This window comes from Tamandua tetradactyla, chromosome 4 (assembly GCF_023851605.1).
Source record: "Tamandua tetradactyla isolate mTamTet1 chromosome 4, mTamTet1.pri, whole genome shotgun sequence".
NCBI lineage: Eukaryota > Metazoa > Chordata > Mammalia > Pilosa > Myrmecophagidae > Tamandua > Tamandua tetradactyla.
The window spans coordinates 171,853,629-171,877,209 of NC_135330.1; the positions used below are offsets into that span (position 1 = coordinate 171,853,629).

General features: G+C 37.7%; 1 protein-coding gene across 2 annotated transcripts in view; it reads right to left on the bottom strand.

The window, feature by feature from the left end:
- Positions 1-23,581, bottom strand: part of LOC143679526 (uncharacterized) — a 78,350-nt gene that overhangs the window by 42,877 nt on the left and 11,892 nt on the right. The window contains exons 2-3 of one of the 2 annotated variants that reach the window (XM_077155856.1): positions 20,951-21,038; positions 2,637-2,764 (exon numbers count right to left, since the gene is read on the bottom strand). In XM_077155856.1, the coding sequence (XP_077011971.1) occupies positions 2,637-2,764; positions 20,951-21,038 (216 nt within the window). Of the gene's footprint in view, positions 1-2,636; positions 2,765-17,867; positions 18,032-20,950; positions 21,039-23,581 lie in introns of those variants that run through there. The other variant, XR_013173813.1, reaches the window with a different exon arrangement.

Here is a 23,581-nt window from a genome sequence, read left to right on the forward strand (position 1 = left end):
GCATCAAAATTGGAAAGGAAGAAGTAAAACTATCACTGTTTGCAGACGATATGATACTATACGTCAAAAACCCGGAAAAATCCACAACAAAACTACTAGAGCTAATAAATGAGTACAGCAAAGTAGCAGGTTACAAGATCAACATTCAAAAATCTGTAGCATTTCTATACACTAGCAATGAACAAGCTGAGGGGGAAATCAAGAAACGAATCCCATTTACAACTGCAACTAAAAGAATAAAATACCTAGGAATAAATTTAACTAAAGAGACAAAAAACCTATACAAAGAAAACTACAAAAAACTGTTAAAAGAAATCACAGATTTCTGTGAAGCCAAAAAAAAAAGAAATCACAGAAGACCTAAATAGATGGAAGGGCATACCGTGTTCATGGATTGGAAGACTAAATATAGTTAAGATGTCAATCCTACCTAAACTGATCTACAGATTCAATGCAATACCAATCAAAATCCCAACAACTTATTTTTCAGAAATAGAAAAACCAATAAGCAAATTTATCTGGAAGGGCAGGGTGCCCTGAATTGCTAAAAGTATCTTGAGGAAAAAAAACGAAGCTGGAGGTCTCACGCTGCCGGACTTTAAGGCATATTATGAAGTCACAATGGTCAAAACAGCATGGTATTGGCATAAAGATAGATATATCGACCAATGGAATCGAATAGAGTGCTCAGATATAGACCCTCTCATCTATGGACATTTGATCTTTGATAAGGCAGTCAAGCCAACTCACCTGGGACAGAACAGTCTCTTCAATAAATGGTGCCTAGAGAACTGGATATCCATATGCAAAAGAATGAAAGAAGACCCGTATCTCACACCCTACACAAAAGTTAACTCAAAATGGATCAAAGATCTAAACATTAGGTCTAAGACCATAAAACAGTTAGAGGAAAATGTAGGGAGATATCTTATGAAACTTACAATTGGAGGCAGTTTTATGGACCTTAAACCTAAAGCAATTGCACTGAAGAAAGAAAGAAAGAAATGGGACCTCCTCAAAATTAAGCTTTTGTGCATCAAAAAACTTCATCAAGAAAGTAGAAAGAGGGCGGGCCGCGGTGGCTCAGCGGGAAAAGTGCTTGCCTGCTATGCCGGAGGACCTCGGTTCGATTCCCGGCCCCAGCCCATGTAACAAAAAAAACGGAAAAACAAAATACAATAAAACAAGAAAATGTTTAAAGATGTTTCCCTTTCTTCCTTCCTTCCTTCTCTCTGTCTTTCCTTTAAAAAAAAAAAAAAAAAAAAAAGAAAGTAGAAAGACAGCCTACACAATGGGAGACAATATTTGGAAACGACATATCAGATAAAGGTCTAGTATCCAGAATTTATAAAGAGATTGTTCAACTCAACAACAAAAAGACAGCCAACCCAATTACAAAATGGGAAAAAGACTTGAACAGCCACCTACCAGAAGAAGAAATACGGATGGCCAAGAGGCACATGAAGAAATGCTCAATGTCCCTGGCCATTAGAGAAATGCAAATCAAAACCACAATGAGATATCATCTCACACCCACCAGAATGGCCATTATCAACAAAACAGAAAATGACAAGTGCTGGAGAGGATGCGGAGAAAGAGGCACACTTATCCACTGTTGGTGGGAATGTCAAAGGGTGCAACCACTGTGGAAGGCAGTTTGGCAGTTCCTCAAAAAGCTGAATATAGAGTTGCCATACGACCCAGCAATACCATTTCTAGGTATCTACTCAAAGGACTTAAGGGCAAAGACACAAACGGACATTTGCACACCAATGTTTATAGCAGCGTTATTTACAATTGCAAAGAGATGGAAACAGCCAAAATCTCCATCAACAGAAGAGTGGCTAAACAAACTGTGGTATATACATACGATGGAATATTATGCAGCTTTAAGACAAGATAAACTTATGAACCATGTAATAACATGGATGGACCTAGAGAATATTATGCTGAGTGAATCCAGCCAAAAACTAAAGGACAAATACTGTACGGTCCCACTGATGTGAACGGACATTCGAGAATAATCATGTATGATTTTATAACATCATACATTGACAATGTGGAAAATGTTGGTTCCCCAAGATACGTAAACCTTCAAATGTCAACATTTTATTTCACAATATAAAAGAACATGGCTGTTAATACCACCACCAATTTCATCAGGAAAAGTCTTTAAGGGTTGGGAAGCAGTCAAGCTCACAGTGACAGGCACAAGTTTTTCTAGCCTCTAATTTTCTCTTGTAAGTTTAAATTTTACGATTGCAAGCACACTGTTAGCTGTTTTTCTTAAAGCTACAGGCTCATGCGCTAAAAAAGCATATAAAATGGGGCGTATGGCATCTTAGTATCATTATGTAAGTAGTTTTGACCTCAGAAACCTCCTGAGAGGGTTTTGGGGAGCCTCTGGAGTCCAGCAATCATACTTTGAAGACCATAGTCTAACTTATTTTAAACATTTTAAAAACAGAGAAAGCATAAGCAAAGCACAGAATGGTTAGGAAACTTCTTGCCATACCTGGGTGGATCCAAATTACACAAAAGTATACATTCATTTCTTAATCATCTTTATTCTTACATGAAAACTTTCTCAAGATCACAATTTAATTCCTGAAGGAAAGAAAAGAAAAGAAAAGTACCTGTCAACTGGGATTATCATACCAGGTCCTAGGAGCTGAATGCTGGGAGTAGTGTCAGAGAGAGTCTTCACAGTCCCTTCAGAAGCAGTTATCACCACAGACAAAAGGGCACAGTCAGGGAGAATATCCTGGAAATGAGAGGAAATAGCTATGATAGAAGAATGACAGTCAACTAGAGCTAGAGACTTTGGTAGAGAGATGAAGCCAACTCATAGCAATCCAGAAAGGACAAAGTCATCAAAAATATCCCAGCCTTACTTCCCTGTCTTCATTCCATCTATGCCAGGACTTTCCATAGGCCAGACTAGGAAGTGAAGGAGACCATTGATGATAAGAGTTAGTTTCCTGGTGCACAGAAAAGAGCAAAGAAGGATAGAAAATGGGCTTAGAGGGGCAAATGGAAAATATCCAGTACACACTGATCCTTCGATTTAAAAGCAATCTTTCTGTTCTGTACCCCTCTATTCCCTAGGCCCCAAGAATAACTGTGAGGGCCCACTCTGGTTTGCATAATGAGTTGGTTTGAACAAGCCGTGTGAGCATCCCTTCTTCCAACCAGAAGGGCTATTTCCAAGCCCATCTTCCCATAGGTCTGGTGCCTTCATTCCCTGAGCAGTTTGCTTCCTCAGACAGCTCCTATAACCAGCTGGCACCAAATCCAGATTGCATGGCTCCCAAATAGATGCTGTGTTCACTGACAAGTTTGCTTTCATACTTGGCCCATCAGAAGAGAGACCCATTGTGGTATGTCTCTCTCTTGAATAATAGGAGGGTGGTGGATACCTTCTCTTCTTGATGACTTCCCTTCTCTTCTTGATGACTGCCTTGTTTTTCCTTTCTCCCATAAAGCCTAAATGACATGGTGTACCATGTATGACAGATATCGAAAGAAAATTTTAAAATTAATTCCTATAATTCTCAACTATATGTTTGAAAATTGTACAACACATTTGTATGTCATAATTAACTTGAAAATAAATCCATTTCAATTCAGTAAAACTCTTTTTAGCATCTATTTGCGTTTTGTCATTTGGTAAGAACAAGAGAAACAAAAAAATAGGGCTTGGGATTTAGTAAAAATAAAATTGGGGTCATTCAGATAAAGCAATCAAAAATCCTGCTTCTTGACTAGATGAAATGAACCTTGACCTAATTTTCCATGCTGCTATGGCAAATACCACACAACGGGCTAACTTAAAAAAAGAAGTTTGTTGTTTACAGTTCCAGAGGCTGGATTCCCATCACGTGCAGAAGAGTATACAGTAAGAAAGAATGATGCCAACGCATTAAGTAAACCAGAGTCAAGAACTGGGAAAGGGTCCTGGTGGCATTTGTATCTCTGATACTAACTGGTACTCTGATACTAACTGCCTTATATCTCCTCTGCCAAAGTTTTGGATGATTATACTTCCTTAGACTCCATGAACCAATGAGTTTCCTTTAGCTTCTACAGCTCTCATCCAATTAATAGAACACCATAGTATCTTTAATCTACTAGATTTCCTAAGTAACACAAAGCTCAGTTAATAGAGGCATGTCCCTGAGTGTCTTGTCACAGTTACGACTTCCCCAGGGTGGCTGCGGAAAACAAATGGTTAAAGCCACGACAAGATGCAAAATTTGTTTTTCCTCTACTGGAGCCAACCAGTGAAGTTATCCTCCCTCTACCAGTTTCTTCTCACAAACTCCAGCTATTTCTTTTCTTCTCATCTTAACATCCCTACAGATAACACTATGCTTTCTGCCCAGGACCTTTCTTCTATTGCTGCCAATGGTATCCACATCTCAATTCTAATAAGCATAACCATTTACCTAGAATTAAGGGAATATAACTGCCCAATATGGAAAAAATATATGATGGCCCAAAATCTGGTAGGAATATCAAATGTGCATGAAGTCACCTATACAAATTATGAAATGTAAGTCACAGTTCTATGTCAGTGTAAAAATCATAAATTTTCTCATGATAGCAAACAAAAAAAAAAGAACCAACATTACTCTCTTGGGAAGAGATCTTCCAATATCAAAATACCAAATATTCAACACTGATCTTATTTTAGTCACAACTTACCCCTATTATATAACCTGTTACTAGTCCGCATACACTCTTCTTTATACACAGTACAACCTCTCATACAGTGCTAAATCCAGCATTGCTATCACAGATACTGACTATGAGCAATTCTCATGTAGCACTGAAACATTAAAAAGTGTCCTCTAAATGCTCCTTTACAATAGAATAACTAAGTTAGTTACTTTCTGAAGGCATGAAGAGCTAGAATCCTTCTCCATTGCTTAGGAGTGAATTTTCTGCTTTTTGTAAAAACCAACTATGAAAATCCTCCTTTGTTGTAAACTTCATTAGAGAGTCTATTTTTGGTTCAGGTTGAGAGATAATTTTTCTGCTAAACTAATATATCCATGTGTCTGCCTGATTTTTCTCAGGAGCAAATGTTTTCAAATAACTAGTGAAGAAACTCTCCTCTCTGATCTCTTTACATTATATTAAAGCAATCACTATTTTCAGCTAGCGAAAACATGTTCTCACCTTCACATTTAGGTTAAGTACAATCTGTAAAGTTCCTATAACTTCCAGAAATAAATTGTAAATGTGAAATGCGTTACTGAAAAAGAAAAGAAAAATCTACTTTGGCACGTACACTGTTTCAATAAGCGGATTTAATGCCAAAGTAAAGACATTTTTAGCATGCTTTCCCAACTGAGACCAAGCAGATGCCTTCCCATTGAGGGGGTGTCACAGGGACTCGTCTGAGCAGTCGTCACATACGTATGTTCAACCGAATTCAGCATAAACAATTGGGAAATTACAATCTGGTAGGAAATTTATGATCAGATTCTTTCCTTAGGTATGCTCATATTTAGAAATACAGAGCTTGCTTGTTTTCTCACAATTTCCATTTCTCCAGCCAGAATGGTGGGCTGAAAAGATGGCATCGATAATACAAATCCTAGAAACCATTAACGTAAATATTTATGGAGTACCTATTGTGCTCAAGGCACTACGCTCAGAAAACCTGAGTCTATTGTATTAAAGACTGCTGGCAACAGTGGCAGCTATTGCTACAGCTCATGGCTTTTCCTAACAGCAGTTAAGAGAGTTCTTACAGTTGATAGCATTGCGTGGCAGAATGCGTGCCTCCCAGAATGGTCCTCTTCTGTAATTCTAAGGAGTCTACATATTCGGGGTAATTCAGTTAGATAGTGAAATTTGTGGGGGGTAGGGATGGGGTAGTGGGCAATCACTCAGCAATGAAGAACTGTAAAAGATGCTGAAGACTTAGGAACTGTGGGTGAAGTCTAACAAGGAGCATGTGCAAAAGTTACACACGCAAATCTCCTTACATGGTAGGCATTCTGTGATTCCAGAAATGTTCCGTTTCAGCTATTCCTGACTGCTGTGCTCCTCACCTCTGCTCTCAGTGTGATGGCACCTTGCTGCAGCAACCTGACGATGACTTTACATTCAGCGCATTCACCCCCGTTGCATGATTATACTTGTTAAATACTAAAATGAAAATACAGTTGCTCTAACTCCTGCTTTCGTTTCTTCTTTCTCATCCCTCAGCCCCTAACTCCCACCTATTTACTTGCCTTACAAGCTTCTGAGTGTCTAATTTTAAAAAGGGAAAAAAAAATATTCCTACATATAACACTGTCCTAGTCTGTTTACTGTATCAAAGCAAAGTGTCTCCTCCAATCTTCACTTCCCTTGAGCCTTGGAGCTAATATCTCCAAAAAATATTGAAAGTCATGCAAAAGAATCATTATACATACAAGGTATATTTTCAATCAAAAGATACTGAGGTCCTCATAGTAGGGAACTGTTCCTAGGGATGGTGCTTGGATGCCTCTATTCCAAGCTCTATTCTAGCCTTGTGTCTCCTGAGATGGTATATTGAAAGTTCTTTTTTAAATTGAGCTCTTTATTCAAATTGTGCTTGTAGAAGACTTTTTAAGTGCATATTTCTGGAATGTCTGTTGACTGACAGAATGCATTCAAACTTAATAAATTTTGAGAAAATTTAAGCATCTTAATTTAGAAATTACATGAAAGCAAATCCCATGACTTGGCTGCATGGTGGAATTAGAAAGCAGGTATAGGTATCAAAATTGATATTACTCTACTGCTAAATTTGGCTTATAACAAAAAAAGGATCCTTGAAAGAAACCTGCTGGGACGAGATAAGATGGCACTGCTATAGCCAAGAACAGAGAGACCAGGACTCATCCGCATTTTCTTCTAAGCAGAAACAGTTCTATTAAATATAGCTCTTTCATCTATGGTAAATTAGGGTTTAGCACAAAACCTCTTCTCCTGGTATGGATCTTTATTTAGCTAAGCATATTAAAACGTAGTTCTCAGTTAGAAAATGTAGAGTTTATGCATTTTCAAATGGTACAGGGGAGCCAAATTGAGTTCAAAAGCCCATACCTGTTAATACTTTTCCCTCACTCTTATTTTATCCTGATGTACTGCTCTGTAGATGTTTCTCAGAGACTTTCAAGAAAATCCATCTAAGTCACTCTATTACTCATTTTTAATAGCTGTGAGCATTTAAGTCATTGAAAATAGCTAAAGGATGGCAAATAAGGAACTCACTTTTTCTTAACTGAAAAAAAACTCTTCACCAACTTGAACATCTGAGAAGCTATAAATTGAAAGTAATAAAGATTGATCAACCTTAACTGGAGATAACTCCCACAGACCTTGAAATACTTTTGTGGAGGAGATAAATAATACGGCTGACTAATGATCTCCCAAGTCCAAATATAGAAGCTGAACCAGAGATTTCTAGGTTGTCCTTGTTTGGAACAATGCTCAGCTCACTGTTCTTTGAAAGAAATCTTTATTTACAAGCCACTAGATAGGGGCTGTCAAACCTACTCTTACTTTAGATGGCTGACTGACACCCAGATGACACGAACTGCTTTTGCAAAAGAATATATAAATAGGTAGATATAATTCAAAAGCTTTGGTTGTCATTGGATTTAGAAAAGCAATAAAAGGAAAAGATCACTTCAGTTTCTTAATATCCAGGTACCAATACAAGAATAAATTTTGTTTTGCATTCTTCACAATGAGATCAAGAGGCACTTTAACTTTGCTTTATTTTATGTTAAGTTTGAAAACTTTGGAAACAAAAAAATAAAATTACCACTTTTATCTAAAAGAAGAACAACCCCTTTAATATTCTCCATTATTGAAACTTAGCATGTATTATTTTGCTTAAATGTATTAAATTATGGCAAGAATTTCATGCATGCAGGCATTAATTCAGTAAGCTGTTAGCCACCTTTGCTGCAAGAATTTTGCATATTTAAGTACATTTTGAGAGGTTAAATAATTGAGAACAGATAACACACCTACAGCCATTGCGTTTGGGGGCATTTAGAGCAGAGATTCTCGGCCTAAGCATCTCAATACAAGTTGTCTTAAGCATCTGTGAGGTTTGTTGCAAGTAAGTTGCTGCTACAAATGAAATGCCACTTTTGGGTTAACAAGAGGAAGTTTGAGAGGTGGAATTTTCTTTCCTTACCCTGAGACTGGATCTAAGAGTCTATGCAGTAGGAAAGACATTGAGCTTTATATATCAGAGTGGATTGAAGGGTTTTCCTCTAACAAAGAAATTCTCATTCATTCTCACCGTCTGATGAGAAGAAAATGATGAAATTGGAGAACTGTAAAGAATCTGTTCTCTAATTTAGCAGCAAGTAAGCTTTACTGTTGAAGCCTTACCAGTTGCGTTGAATACAAATTATTGTAAAGCATTATTTTCACAAAAATAAAAGGCTGCTTTTTACTAATGTGTTAATGAAGCTGACATTCAGAAATCATTAACAATAAAAATAGCATTGTGATTATTATATGGGACAACATTCAATTTCTTTCCTGCTTCCTTTTTATATCTTTTTAACTATAAATTTATATTAAATGATCACTGTCCTTATTTACAGAGACAGATGACTTATTTTGTTAAATAACGTCTCCCTAAAAAGTACTCTTAATTGTGGACTTAAATTTGATAATAACCAATCATTTTTGCACCTATAACCTTCCAATGAGAATTACGTAATGAATCTAATCAAGAAAGGTACGGATTAGGTGCTAAGATGATAAACAATGAAGAAGAATTAATTCTTACTTTGTAAGTGTACTTTAGATGAAATTTAAATGAATACCAAAAAATCACCATGCTTCCTCTTTGTCTTTCTTAGTTCCTAGAAAAGGATATTGCACATTATGTATATAACTTATACACATTTTTGGGAGAATGAGACATGACCTAGAGCTAATCTAGATATGGTAAGATTATAGCTGATTAATTTTCTTCTTTTGGTTTTAATTTGTGAAGAATAAACTATTTCTTAGAAGAATAATAAAGGAGAAAGAAAGGAAAGGATGTGCCAAATGGATAAAAGACAACACTGTTTTGCTTTAGGCCATCTTTCTTTCTCAGGACTGAGCGGTAATTTACCAATGATGTTTTCTTAACTAATAATTTTCATTCAACCATGCTGTCCACTAATATCCTGCTTTACAGAGCTGTAAACATGGGTTCAGTTATCTACTTCACCACTAAATACGGATGGTCAAGTCAATTAACCTTCTGAGAATCAGTTTCTGCATCTCTAGAAATGTGAATAATAGTATCTTATGCGAAACCCAAGTACAAATCAGTAAGAGCAAGTCAAATGAGCAAAGATCTGACTAGGCAATTTATATGTGAGGAAACAAGGACTCATTAAACTTACAAAGAAAGGTTCTACTACACTGGTTATCAGAAATGCAAATTAAAACAACACTGATATTTTACTTTACCTCAATTCGATAGGAAGAAATTAGAAAGTTGGAGAATTCCCACTGTTAGCAGAGTGGTGAGGGTAGAGGATGTTGACGGGCTGCTGCTGTACCTTGGCCTGGGGCAGCCATTCTGGAGAACAATCTGGTAGGTCTTCATTAAAGGGCACATTCACTGTTAACTCTGGCCTAGACTCCTAGGTCTGACTTCTCCCCCAGGTCCACAAGAGGGTATGCACAGAGCCAGTCATTGCTGCGTGGTGCCACCGCTGATGGAGTGGAAAAGTAAACCATGGTAGAGGCATATAACAGCGTTATCAGCAATTAGAAGGAATAGACTAGGCATACACAGAGCAACATGGGAGCATTTTTAAAAGACTGTTGGGTGAACAAAATAAGAAACAAAATGAGATAAGTAAATAAGACAACATATTTAAGATAGAATAAAGGTGAGTACCACAGCAATAGACCTCTTGCAATGGCACGTACATGCAAAAGAGTTTGCAGCGCATTCATTAGAATGGCGCTATGGTGGATTGAATTGTGTGCCTCAGTTTAGACATCTTCTTAATCTTCGTCTGCATTCCTGAGGGGGTGGACTTACTGTAAATAGGACCTTTGGAAATGTAATTTTTAATTAAAGTGTGGCCCAAGTGAATGAGGGTGGATCTTAATCCAGTTTATTAGAGGCCTTGTAAAGAGCAAGAAATTGGAAGATAGGGGGAATAAAAACAGAAGAAAAGAGAGGACATCACCATGTGACAGGAAAGCCAAGGAACCCCAAGGGTAGCCAGCAGCCAGCACCGGAATGCTACAGTCTTCCAAGAGAAAGCCAGTCTAGCTGATACCTATATTTTTTTTCCCCAGAACGTACCTACTTGTATGGCTCAATTTAAATAAATAGGTTTGCTTTGTTTTTAACTTCACCTTCCAGAGGCCGGACATTCCCTATGATCTACCGACTGGTGGACGCATGCGCGAGAAGGCGGAGTGGAGCTCAGCCACCGGTTCAGTGGGGAATGGTTTGCGATGAGCAATGGGGTGGGGTAGACGCAGAAACACGCAGCTTGGCCTGAGCTTTGCTTCCTCCCGTTCATCCGTTCATTTAATTAAGCCCCAGAAAATAGCTAATATTAAAGCCCGGTATGATAATATAAAAAATAAAATTATGAGCCAATTCCGCATAGACTGTTGACAAACAATAATAAAAGTAACTGTCTCACCCACACTGTTAATTAAAGTGGGCCCCGGCAAGGCTCCCCTTGCGCCCAGCAGACCTGAAGGCAAATCTTTTCAGAAGCAAAGACCCCCAGTTTAGGTTTCCTGAATTCCTGCAGATAAAAGTCAACCAAATTAGAGCCCAATCATATTTTTTTTTATCATCACAATTGACTTTTGTGTGTGTGAAGAAAAGCATATAAACAACAAAGCAATAAATTTCAAAGCCCATCACAACAATCTTATTTAAAATGCACAAAATAAGGTCCGAAGAAAAAAAAATGGAAAGACAAGCTTTATTCTAATTTAAGTCCCATGAGGTAGGGAATTCTGTTGGTTTTGTTCACTGCTTTATCTTCGGTACCTAAAATTCAATATTTGCTAATTAAAAATAAATGCTGAACAAACAGAAAATTTAATATAATGAATGTCAGCTCTCTCAAAATGCATAAATGTAATGCGTTAGAATCCATTAGGATCCTAAAAGGGTTTGTTCCCCTGTGGGTTGTTTTTTTTTTGTAGTTTGTTCTCTGTGAAGCTTTTTTTATAACTTATATTTTAATAACATATGTATAACCTAAAATTTCCCTTTTTAACCGCATTCATAGATATAACTCAGTGGTGTTAATTACATTCACAATGTTGGGTTACCATCACCACCATCCATTACCAAAACTTTTCCATCACCCCAAACAGAAACTCTGTACTAATTAAGCATTAACTCCCCGTTCCCTGCCCCCACCCCAACCCCTGGTAGCCTGTATTCTAGTTTCTGACTTTATGAATTTGCTTATTCGATCTATTTCATATGGGGGGGGGGGTTGTACAATATGTGTCCTTCCGTGTCTACCCTGCCGATATCTTGATGTTGGACAGCAGGTCTCTGAAACAATTAGCCAATAAATTCCAGTTGTTTAAGCCAATCCATCATCTTATATTTATAACAGTGGCCCAGGCAAATTAAGACATGTGCCTTCTAGGGGTGGAAGTGAAGATTACATTTTACAAAGAGGGGGAAAAAAGAGAAGAGGGAAGAAAAGAATTTGTTCAGACAAGTGGCAACAATAGTGTGCCATTAACTAAGGAGTGTATGCTCCAAGAAGACAACACGAATTAAATAAAAATTTTATAAAATAAATAAAGCCACATATTTGAAAGCATTTAATGTTCTGCATGGCCCAAAGTGAATAGTGGGAGAATATCAGCTCCTTTTTTTCTCTTTTTCCTTCCTATCTCCAAAAATTAAAAATATATATATATTGAGCACAGATTTTGGCGTCAGACACATAGCTATCACCTAATGATTCTATAAACCTGACCAGATACTTAACTTCTATGAGCTTTTGTTTTCTCACATCTGAAAAGGTGATAAGAAAGCTGACAGGGTAGGGTCGTTCTGATAATTAAATGAGATAATATCTGCAAAGCACCTAGTACATTATATGCTCAGATTTTATTTCCCTTATCCCCTCACCCCAATGAGTCCCTTAAAGTGGCTACAGTTTTATAATTTCTTGCTTCAAGAGACTGCATTCACCCCACACTGGCCACAGTTATTTTAGCAGAACAGTTGTGAAACACTGTTAGCCTGAAAGTTCAAAACTGTGGAAAAACATTACATGTCCAGTGTTTTGGACACATAATTTTATTTAACCTTTTCTGTAACTTATTCAGTTCCACTCTGTCTTTCTAGAGGAGAACTGATATATCAAATGCACACACGTATTCCAAGTTTAGACACACTTGGTTTGTTCGTATGCTTAGCATGACTTACTCATTTTATTTTCTCTATGTTGTCCTGCCCTCTTATGTTTTTTCATCTTTTACCACTTATAAGGCCAGTGCTTCAGGGGATAGTCTGCTGGGATTAATTTACCCTAACTCACACCAATATTCCCTAGAACAAAATCACAATTTACCGAGCTTTGTGTCTCTAGACGAGATGTTGGCTTGTAAAGGCAAACTCTAGTCAGAAGGTGGCACTATTGCAAAACCAAAACTGAGCTAAAAAAACAAAAAAACTGACTTGATTTTGAAAAACAGTTTCTAAGATTTACTCATACACAAAAAAATAGATCTCAGATCAAAGTTTATATGGATGAAAGAATCAAGATGTTTGTACTTCTTTTAAGGAGAATTATAACTTATAATTGTAAAATTGAATACATATTTTTAAAGCTTGTCAGTAGTACCAGTTTGCATTCCTACAATGTTGATTTGCAGTTTAAAGTGTAGCCAATTTTCAGTTGTAAATATTAAAGCCATATAAGCAAAGCTGTCAGCACTTTTCTAGTGCTTACTATGAGTCAGCAAAAGTTGCAAGCATTTTATACAAAGATTTTTACACCAACCATAAAAGATGTTATTATTGTTATATTAGCATTCTTATTCTTATAGATGAGGAAATTGCAGCACAGGAAGTTAAGTCATTGGCCTAAGGTCACAGGGCCAGTAAGTGACAGAGCGGGGGTTCAAACGCACATTTCTAGCCCAAAGGAGCAAGGACATTTGTAGATTCTAGCACACAGAGTGGAGCACTTGATAGAAAATAGCCTGTAAGGCTCTTCACCCAAGGCCTTTTAAGGATTTATTCTCAGCTGCCGTCCATCTGCAGGGCAGACTTTGGTTTTCTTGTGAAGACTTGCTTGGCCCTGGAATACATTCCTAATCATCTGGAGATCAAATCAGATCCAAGAGCAAGTGTAACAGTGTGAGGGAATAAGAGACCTGAAAGATGATGCAGTCTAAGTGAAATATCAATATTTAGGATTTCAGAACTAGAGTAGTTCTGGGTGATGACAATAGAAGTATGTTGTTCAATGAAATGAAAAAGAATGTTATTGGGACATTAAGGAACTGTAAAGCACAGACAATGGTTATTAATCTTTCTTAAGTCACAAGAACTCTTAATAATGATAAAGCTTTAAGAAAATGAACATAAAAAAGCTTGCATAAAATTAGGAGACATTCTTAGAGCTCAGAATGAGGATTCCCATCTGCCTGCACGTTGCAGATATTCACTGATCCCAGAGAACAGTGATATTTGTGATGTGATCTATAATACAAAGATTTTGGCAAACATGTAAGGTGGTGAAGAGGGAATGAGCAGATGGCAGAGATGAGGATAAGCATGGATAACCGGAAAGCATCATTTTCAAAGGAGAAGAAGGTTTGAAGGTGAACAGTGCATAAAGTAAGGAATATGTGGCCTCACTATTCAGATCAGTGGTGCATGATGCCAAAAGAATAGCAAAAGATGCATTCAAATCAATACAGATTTGCTTTTATTGTGGTAATACTTAAGTAACATGAAAGTTTCTGTTTTAACACTTACAAGTGTACAATTCAGGGACATTGATTACGTTCATAATGCTGTGCAGCCGTTCCTGCTATTTCCCAAAGTTTTCCATCCCTCCAGACAGAAAGTCTGTTCCGTTATGCAATAACTCCCCATTCTACTTCCCCCTGAGCTCTGGTAATCACCAATCTACTTTCTGTCTCTACGTATTTACCTATTCTAGATATTTCATAGAAATGGAATCATACAATTTTTGTCATTTTGTGCCTGACATATTTCACTCTACATAATGTATAATTGGATGGCTTTACCAAAATAACCATGGGTAAGTCAGCTTTTGAAAAACTTTTTAAGTAACTTTGATGTCTTCAAAGTTTATCTATGTTGTAGCATGTATCAGAACTTCATTCCTTTTATGGTTGAATAGTGTTCCTTGAATGTATATAACACAATTTATCTTTTCATCCATGGATGCACATCTGTGTTGTTTCCACCTTTTGGCTATTGTGAATAATGCTGCTATAACATTAGTGTACAGATATCTGAGTCCCTGTTTTCCAGAGCGGAATTGCTAGGAGTAGAATTGCTGTGCCATCTGATAATGCTATGTGTAAACTTTTTGAGGAACTGCCAAACTTTCCCTCAGAGGCTGCACCATTTTCCATTCCCATCAGCACCGTAGGAGGATTCCAATTTCTCCACATCCTCATCAACACTTATTTTCCACTGATGATGATGACAATTTTTATTATCGCTATCTACATAGGTGCGAAGGTGTATCTCGTTTTTATTTCCCTGACTGCTATATAACGTTGAGCATTTTTTTCATTTGATAATCTTGTATATCTTCTTTGGAGAAACTGCCAGCGTTAATAGTTAATGAGAGTTATTTTGTAGCGTATGAATGTGCTCCATAAGCTGAAAACAGATGATTAAGAATGTACTCCAGAGACTAATAAATCTTTCACAAGAAAACCAAACTGTGCCAGTCAAGGTGGACTGTGGCTGAGAATACATCCCTAAAAGGCCATGGAGGAAGAGCTTTATTGGTTATTTTCTATCAAGGGCTCCACACTATTGCTGATGTACAGGCTAGTGTCTACAAATAACCTTGCTCCTTTGGACTTGAAATTATCTCAAAAGCTGTCCATCCATGGTTATTTTGGTAAAGCCATCCAATTACACTCATTTTGTCAACATATTCATTTCTAATTGGTCGATGAACATTTTCTTTGTACTTTGTTCAGGTTTCCAGAATTCAAGCCTCAAAAATATTCCTGCATTTTGACTGAGAATTTCCAATTCTGGGAATTCTTCTAAGAAAATAACCAGGGATGCAATCAATGTTTTTGTTGTAAGGATGTTCGTTACAGCATTATTTATAAAAGCAAAAACTTAGAAACAATTTAAATGTTCATCGATTGAGAAATGGACCAATAAATTCTGGTCTATTCATTGAACTATATGATCAGGACAAATTATGTTCCCAAATAAACTTTAAAATCTCTGAAAATATATGCTATACAATGTTAAGTGGAAAGTTAGTATATGAAATTCTAATATGCAGAATGAGTATAATTTTGTTAAACAAAGCTTAAAATGTCATTGATCTAAAAAAATGCTATCATTGATCTCTATGTGTAGACAGTAGAATTCGGGTTCTTTTAATATTTCTTTTATATTTTTCAGTATTTCTGTATTTTCTAATATGAACGTGACCTACAGATTCAACCAGGAAAATACTTATTATTAAAAATGAAATTAAGTTATGTTAATAGTAATACATCAAGATGCGTTAACATCTATTGAGTACTCAGATAGGGTTAGATACACAGCATATATAAGCAGCAATGATACTTCTTTTAGTTCACTTATTAAACTTATATTAAACCGATTTAATGAAACTTGGATCCTACCATTATGCATGCATTTAATAAAATCATATGACAATTTGGGGAAATAATACCTATTTTCAAAATCTCATATACATACTATGCTCCCACGTAGAGTCCAGGAATATCTCAGCTATTCCACTATTCAGACAAGAGATTGCAAGATGATATGTGGACAATAGTTCATCTTACTCTATTGCCAAAGATCTGCTTTTAGCAAGGAAAGCCTCTTTGTTGCAACTATTATGAGTATTTTTATAATACTGTGTACAGAAATAAAGGCAATTTCTCCCCCTTCTTACAAAAAACACTTGTTTTACAGATTTACCCAAGACCATACTTCATAATTCGCACATAGTTCTTGGAACTGGCCTCAAAGCATTTACTGAAACCTATTTACCGCTTCTTTGGGCACTAAATCAAATAATGGCAACATTTTGCCTATCTTTGGATAATGAACAACCAAAAAGAACAGTCATTATATCCGTATGGCCAACAATCACAGGCGGGCATTTCCCTCTTTTCCCGGGGCCTTTGGGGCTTTCCTCTCTGTTTCCAGCTTACACATCCATGCGCGCACGCGCACACACACACACACACACACACACACACACAGGGTTCATATGGCCTCTGAGTGAAGTGAACTGCGAGGAAGAAAATGAGCATATGCTCCTGTGTTCCACAGCGACACCACGCCCGCCCCTCCAGAGGACATGCCTCATCAGTACATCACGTCCCCACCCCAGCTTGGTCTTGCTCCCCAGTCTCTGCCCCAATTTCATACAGCAATGAAAAATAACCAAGAAAACCTAGATCTGGGTTCTTGTGCTATGCAGATGAATTTCACTTCCGCTCTTTGCTACCAACGATCTATCTTCAGCATCTGAGTGAACTGATCATCAAGCCTGATATTCAAGTAAGGAGAAGGAGCAAGAGGGATCTTTTCCACATCTTCTCTGAATCAGAATAGCTCTAAACGGTTGTAGTGTAACTTCAACAAATGGGAAATAGGGGGAAGTTTTCAGTCTGCATCATGTTATTGAGTTGGAGAAGCAGAGTGCTAGCAGAGGAGAAAGAAAAAAATAGGTGACTTCCAGAATTTTCAGGAGACGAGAGTCTAACAGGTTACTAGCGGCCTGGCTGGTTGGGGCTTTTGGCCAACCTCACGGACTAGTCTCACACTCTTGCTTCCACTGTTCCCCTCTACAAAACCCACAAGCCTGTGGCTTAGAGCTAGACCAGACCTCTCCCATCACCCAGGAAGGGAAGGAGAGGACGTTGGGAGCCCCTGACCTTACTTTCCTATGATTGGGAGAAATGACGCAGTCACTCAACCTACAACCTACTCAGAGCTTGGCCACTGCTATACTTCAGTCCAGGATCAATGTCAGAACTCTTTTAGAATTTAAGGTGTTAGCTACTCAATATATTCATACATCCAATGCCTGAAAGTAACCAGCATCGTCATTATATTCATTGATTAAGTGCTTTATAGTATTGTATTTTATATTGTAATTATATTCAGTAATTAGGTTTCATTCCTCCAGATACCAGGTGATGTGACACCAGGCAGAGAGGGACTAAATAGTTCTACCCATAATTTGCTTAAGGAACACTGTTATTCATGAGTATTTATTCAAACATGATCCATTTTTATTATGAGAAAATCGCTTTCATATTCTTAGATATAAATATATATATATATATACTGGTGAGTAATAGAAAAAGGACAAATATGTTTTCCAAGCCCTTAACTTGGCTCTCTTTCCCCAAATAACCAATTTTAGAGGAATTTAGCTGTCACCACTTCATCTTTCAGTAGGAATACCAGATATTCCAAACAATAGGTTCTTTATAGGTCTGATACCTTGTTTGGGGATCAAAGTTTTCAGCAGTCTCTATATTTCTCATATAGTATTTTTTAGTTTGTCAGCTGCTAAAAAATATCACACAGTGAATTAGTTTAAACAACGTGAACTTATTGGCTCACAGTTTTGAGGCTAGGAAAAGTCCAAAATTGAGGCATCAGCAAAGGGACGCTTTCTCCCTGGAGACGGTGGCATCCTGGTGCTGGCTGCCGGGCATCCTTGGGGTTCCTCAGCTTCCATTTCACATAGTGATGTCCTCTCCCTTTTCTTCCAGTTTTCTGTGGACTTCCTACTTCTCCCTGTGGCCATGATCCAGATTAAGACCCACCTTTGTTCAATTTGCCACACCTTCAACAAAAATAACATCTTCAAAAGGCTCTCTTTACTGTGGGTTCACACCCAGAGATGTGGAGTAAGATCATGTCTAAATTGGAATATGTAATTCAACCTATTCTCTGCCATTCTTGTTCAATTCAGAATACTAGGGATCCCCACTGGGCCTTGCCCTTCATTGGAATCCCAGGCCTAATATGACTCTTTTTTTTTTTTTTGGCACTCCAAATTTGGGCAGACAGGATTTATGAAATCCCAGCAGGTGCTGCAAATAACAACAACTGTGGCTAGGCAGATCCAGGCCTGAGCCCACAAAGAATTTTCTTGAGCTTAATCATTTGCACACCCAAGCGTTACTGTGTTGCTTCCTGCTGTGAAGCAATGGAGGAAAGGAACTACACCTTGAACAATTCCGCATTACTCCATGAGCATGTGGGTCTTTAATATGTTTGCTATGTATTTACTGTCATGGGAATTCAGTGGGAGTATGTTTTTGCTGTTTAATATGCATCAAGAACTGAGTTGAAACAAAATATGTGGCCTGCACTAGCTAAGGCTCTTTAGTTTAAATAAAAGAGAATTCTAAAGAGTTTATATAAGGATAAGGGATCATATAAGTAATATAAGGATACAGGGAGCCACAATTCAATCCCAAATCTGGATCTCAGTGAGACTGGGCTTTTCTAAGAATAGAGTTCTAGAGTAATTCCAGATTAAAGGTGGTTTTGAGGCCCCCAGAAGCAGGCTCTGAGAACCCACCATTCTTGACTCCTCACTCTAAGCCTCCAACGCACACTATATTTCTAGTTTTTTCAGGCTGCCTCCTGTCAGGAATCCTTTTTTGGTCCATCATCTATTGCCAAAAAGCAGGTGGGTTGTATCCTTCCTGCCCACTTAGCAGGAACTGTAGGTGGAATTTCTTCAAGGGAGTGAAAGTGGAACTAATATAAGTCATACATGGAAATTTGACTTTGTCAAAAATCAAATAAGTAGAGATCTTTATGGTCTGAAAGGTTTATGTTTTGGAAACAGCTATGGTTGCAAGAGAGTATCCATCTCCAGCTTCATGAACTAGAGATTTAAAAGCAAAGCCATATAAATAAATAAATTTAGCCATATAGTTAAATAAATTTTATGTCCAAACAGAAAAAGTGTGGGCATTAAAAAGAAAGAAAGAATTCCTATGTGCTAATATTCATCACTCGTTATTGAAAAGTGATAAAAATGGTCAGAACAGTGAGTATAACATGTTATCATTTGTGTAAAAAACAGAGAATAACACACACACACACATACACTGTGCACACGCACGCTTTCTTTTTATGCACTTGCTTTTAGGCATTTGGAAGTCTGGAGATGTAGTGAAGTATCAAGCTGAGATGCTTCTTGTGAGTTCCTTTCTGTCTATTGCACAAGGAAGCATGTTATCCTGCTTTTCTAATATTTTTCATCTTCCACTTAAAAGAACACCAAAGCAATAGAGCTAGAGAGACTATGCAATCAGTAATAACCAAATAGCATGCAGATTTAAAGACTGAAATAAATGAGGCTAATGCACAATGAATTGAGAACTTTCGGTTAGAAGCAGTGTGAGAAATCATTGGGAATTGTGGAAAACAGCTCTTCACTCAGGGAGCACATCAACTAAAACCTATTGAAGACAGGAACTGACTGGTATGTAGTTGGAAAGATTTGACTGTTAGAGCTTTGTAGTCATAATCAAATCACATAATTTTACATATAACACATTGGTAAGCTCTTTCCATTTCTGAACCACAAGGTGTGTTTCTAGCTCCTCTCAGACAATCTGGAGTTTTGGGCACATTTTTTCTCTACCTAGGTGGTCATTCATGAATAGATGTCCCTCACTATTTGTGCTGGTTTGGAAGGATGTATGTCCCCTAGAAAAGCCATGTTTTAATCTAAATCCCATTTCATAAAGGCAGAATAATCCCTATTGAATGCTGTATGTTTGAAACTGTAATCAGATCATCTCCTTGGAGATTAATCAAGAGTGGTTGTTAAGATGGATTAGGTAATGACATGTCTCCACCCATTTGGTTGGGTCTTGATAAGCTTCCGGAGTCCTGTAAAAGAGGAAACATTTTGGAGAATGAAAGAGATTCAGAGAGAGCAGAGCAGGATGACATAGCCACAAGAAGCAAATTCCACCAGCCAGTGACCTTTGGAAATGAAGAAGGAAAATGCCTCCCGGGGAGCTTCATGAAACAGGAAGCCAGGAGAAGAAGCTAGCAGATGACGCCGTGCTCACCATGTGCCCTTCCAGATGAGAGAGGAAGTCTGACCATGTTCACCATGTGCCTTTCCAGATGAGAGAGAAACTGACTGTGTTTAACATGTGCCCTTCCACTTGAGAGAGAAACTTGAACTTCATCGGCCTTCTTGAACCAAGGTATCTTTCCCTGGATGCCTTTGATTGGACATTTCTATAGATTTGCTTTAATTGGGACATTTTCTCGGCCTTAGAACTGTAAACTAGCAACTTATTAAATTCCTCTTTTTAAAAGCCATTCCATTTCTGGTATACTGCATTCCGGCAGCTAGCAAACTAGAACATTCTCTGTCTGGCAGTTTAAATACAGATACTGACCATTAAGTAAGGGAGACACTTTTGCTACCTTTTCTGGATATCTTCATATTACCCATCTTTCATGAGATTGAAAATATACTGAACATCAATGAGGTTGTGGTAGTAATTACGATTATTCAAATATCCTGGGTTTTGTTCCCTTGGGTACCTGACAGAATGACATTTCTCTGTTTCCTTGAATCTAGGCATGGCCCTGTGACTTGCTTTGGCCAAAGAGAAGTGATAGAAGTTTTAAGAGTTAGTGTGTGTTTCCCCATGTTCTCATTTCTCTTACCATGGTGACCACCAGCATTCCAGGTAATGCATGCTTTTCAACCCAGATACAAGAGTGAGAATAACTTTGGTCAGAGTCCCAAGTTGACCTGGAAAGGAGATATAGCATGAATGAGAAATTTATTTAATACCACTTAAATTAGGGCTTTTGTGCTGCAAGGGCATAACCTGTAGTATCCTGACTAACACACAGCTTCTAAGCAGTTCTTTCCTGAAGAGTTCAAGTGAAGATGTCACATATGTATAAGGCTGGGGCATTTTGCCCATACTTGTATTATCTCATCCGTGCTGCGTTAGGAGGGAGTTCTCACAGGTGAACCCAGCCCAGGCTTTTCCACAGCCACATTTCCCCTCCCTAAACAAATAATCAAGCCCAATCTGCCAAAAATATTTCTTATGTCTTTAAATTTACAGGCTCTAATGTTCTCTGAAAGTCAATGGATTTATTCCTTTATCTGTAGACAAAAGCTGTGGGTCTCCAGACCCAGTAACAGCTGGACAGAGCTATTATGGAGAGAAGCAGAAAAGCACTGCTCTGGTCCCATATATGAGAAGGAAATGAGGAGACACTCTCACTGTGGATTGTGGCTTGTTTCCCACCACCAAATATCAGGAATTGAGCATATCTCACCACTCCAAGTATTAGTTTCCTTTCAAAGCTACCTATGTTTCCTACGTCAAAAAAAAAACAACTAATATTCCTCCTGTTTATATATCATTGTTTCTATTTCTTGTGAAGTAGTAACTCCAACCTTATTAGGCCAAGAGTGTGTCTTTACCTCTCTGACCTGGGGAGGTCTTTTTTAAACTTTCTTACATTAACTGACAATAAAGTGCACCATTTCAAATTTCGGTTTTTTCCCCATGACTCCAAAGAAAGAGGAGCCTCAGTTAACTCCTTCCCACATAAATGAGGAAACTGAAGTCCAGAGAGATTCACTGTCTTCTGTACGATCACAAGACTGAGCTAGGACTAAATTTCAGATCTCCAGATTCCTAAAATCAGCTATCATCTCCCTCCTGCACTGACTTCTTCACAAGATGTATGTACCCCAGAAAATCATGTTCTTAAAGCTAAGAAGCTAAGGTTTACACTCTCTTCCTGTGAGTGTAAACCTACTGTAAGTAGGAACTTCTGATTTGATTATTTCAGTTAAGTCATGGCCCAGGGGAGGTCTTAATCCTCTTTCTGGAGTCCTTTATAAACGGATGACATTCAGACAAAGAGAAAGCCACGGAAGCAAGAAGCTGAAAGCAATGAAACCTAGAATGGAAGGGAGAGACCAGCAGACAAGAACATGTACCTTGTCATGTGACAGAGGAGCCCATGATCTTTGGCAGCCAGTCTTTCATAAGAAAGCAACTTTCTTACAGAAATACCTTGATTAGGACATTTTCTCAACCTCAAAACTGTAAGCTTATAAATTAATAAATTCCCATTGGTTAAAGCCAACACATTTCATGGCATCTGCTTTGAGCAGCTTAGCAAACTAGGGCACAAAATTAGTCATCAATGAACCAGCTAACGTTGCCTTACCCTATCAGCCTATGACCACATAGCTTATTTTTTCAGTATTTTCTCCTCACTTGCCTTGTAATTCTGTGTAGCTTTCTGGCTTCCCATTTAATAAACTCTCCCACCACAAAGAATGAATTACCAATATTATACCTCAACTCCTGTGTAGTAGTTTACAGATACTCTGATGAGTGAAGTTGGCTTAAGACACCAAGGGATGATAAAGGTAAGTGCAGAATCTCTATGAAATCAGCTCTGAGGAGACAATAGAGGAACCATGGAAGAGACTATTTATCACGTTAATTAGCACAAGTGATAGATTTTAGATAATGCATTGCCTAATGACAAATCTATAATCTGTAATCTAAATTTTTTTTCTCTCTGCCTTTGAGGTGAAGTGGTCTTCATGTAGTGGGAGCTTGATAAAATATGTTCTCTGCTACATATTAAGAATTTCTTACTACCAGTTTTGATTTAATTTCCTTCAAGGATGGATACAATTTGACTTAATATTTATATCAGTCCATTAGATGGGGACTTTCCAACGTTTCTCACATCACTCTGCCCATAAAAAAAAAAAATGAGGACATTTGTATGACACACCAAGGTACATAGGCAAGGCTATTCACAGCCTGTGGCAACCAACCCCAGTGGGCTCCACAGTCAAACACTATCTGGCTATACTGAGGACTGAGAGGATAAATACAGTTGAGCAGCTTAGTTTTATACTGTGGTGTACAAAAATTATACAGCTACATATACAGACATCCATATTTGTGTGTGTGTGTGTGTGTGTGTATTTGATATGCTATATATGATACTGAAGGGAAATCTAGGTAAGTGTGTGTGTGTACACACTTCAACTCTTTATCTGAGTCTTGGTGATTAGGTTTAGCAATAGATATGGCACAGTTGTACCCAAAAATAATCCAGACTGGGCTACATATTTTTCCCATGGAACGTTTATTTGGGATAATTAAATCAAAGGAGAATACAAACTCATCTTTAAGTACATACTCATATTGTCCAATTCTACTCAAAAAATAATTTTGAAAGTACAACATGTGCTGTATACAGAAAAAAAAAAAATGAGGCAGACATAGTCACTGCCTTCAT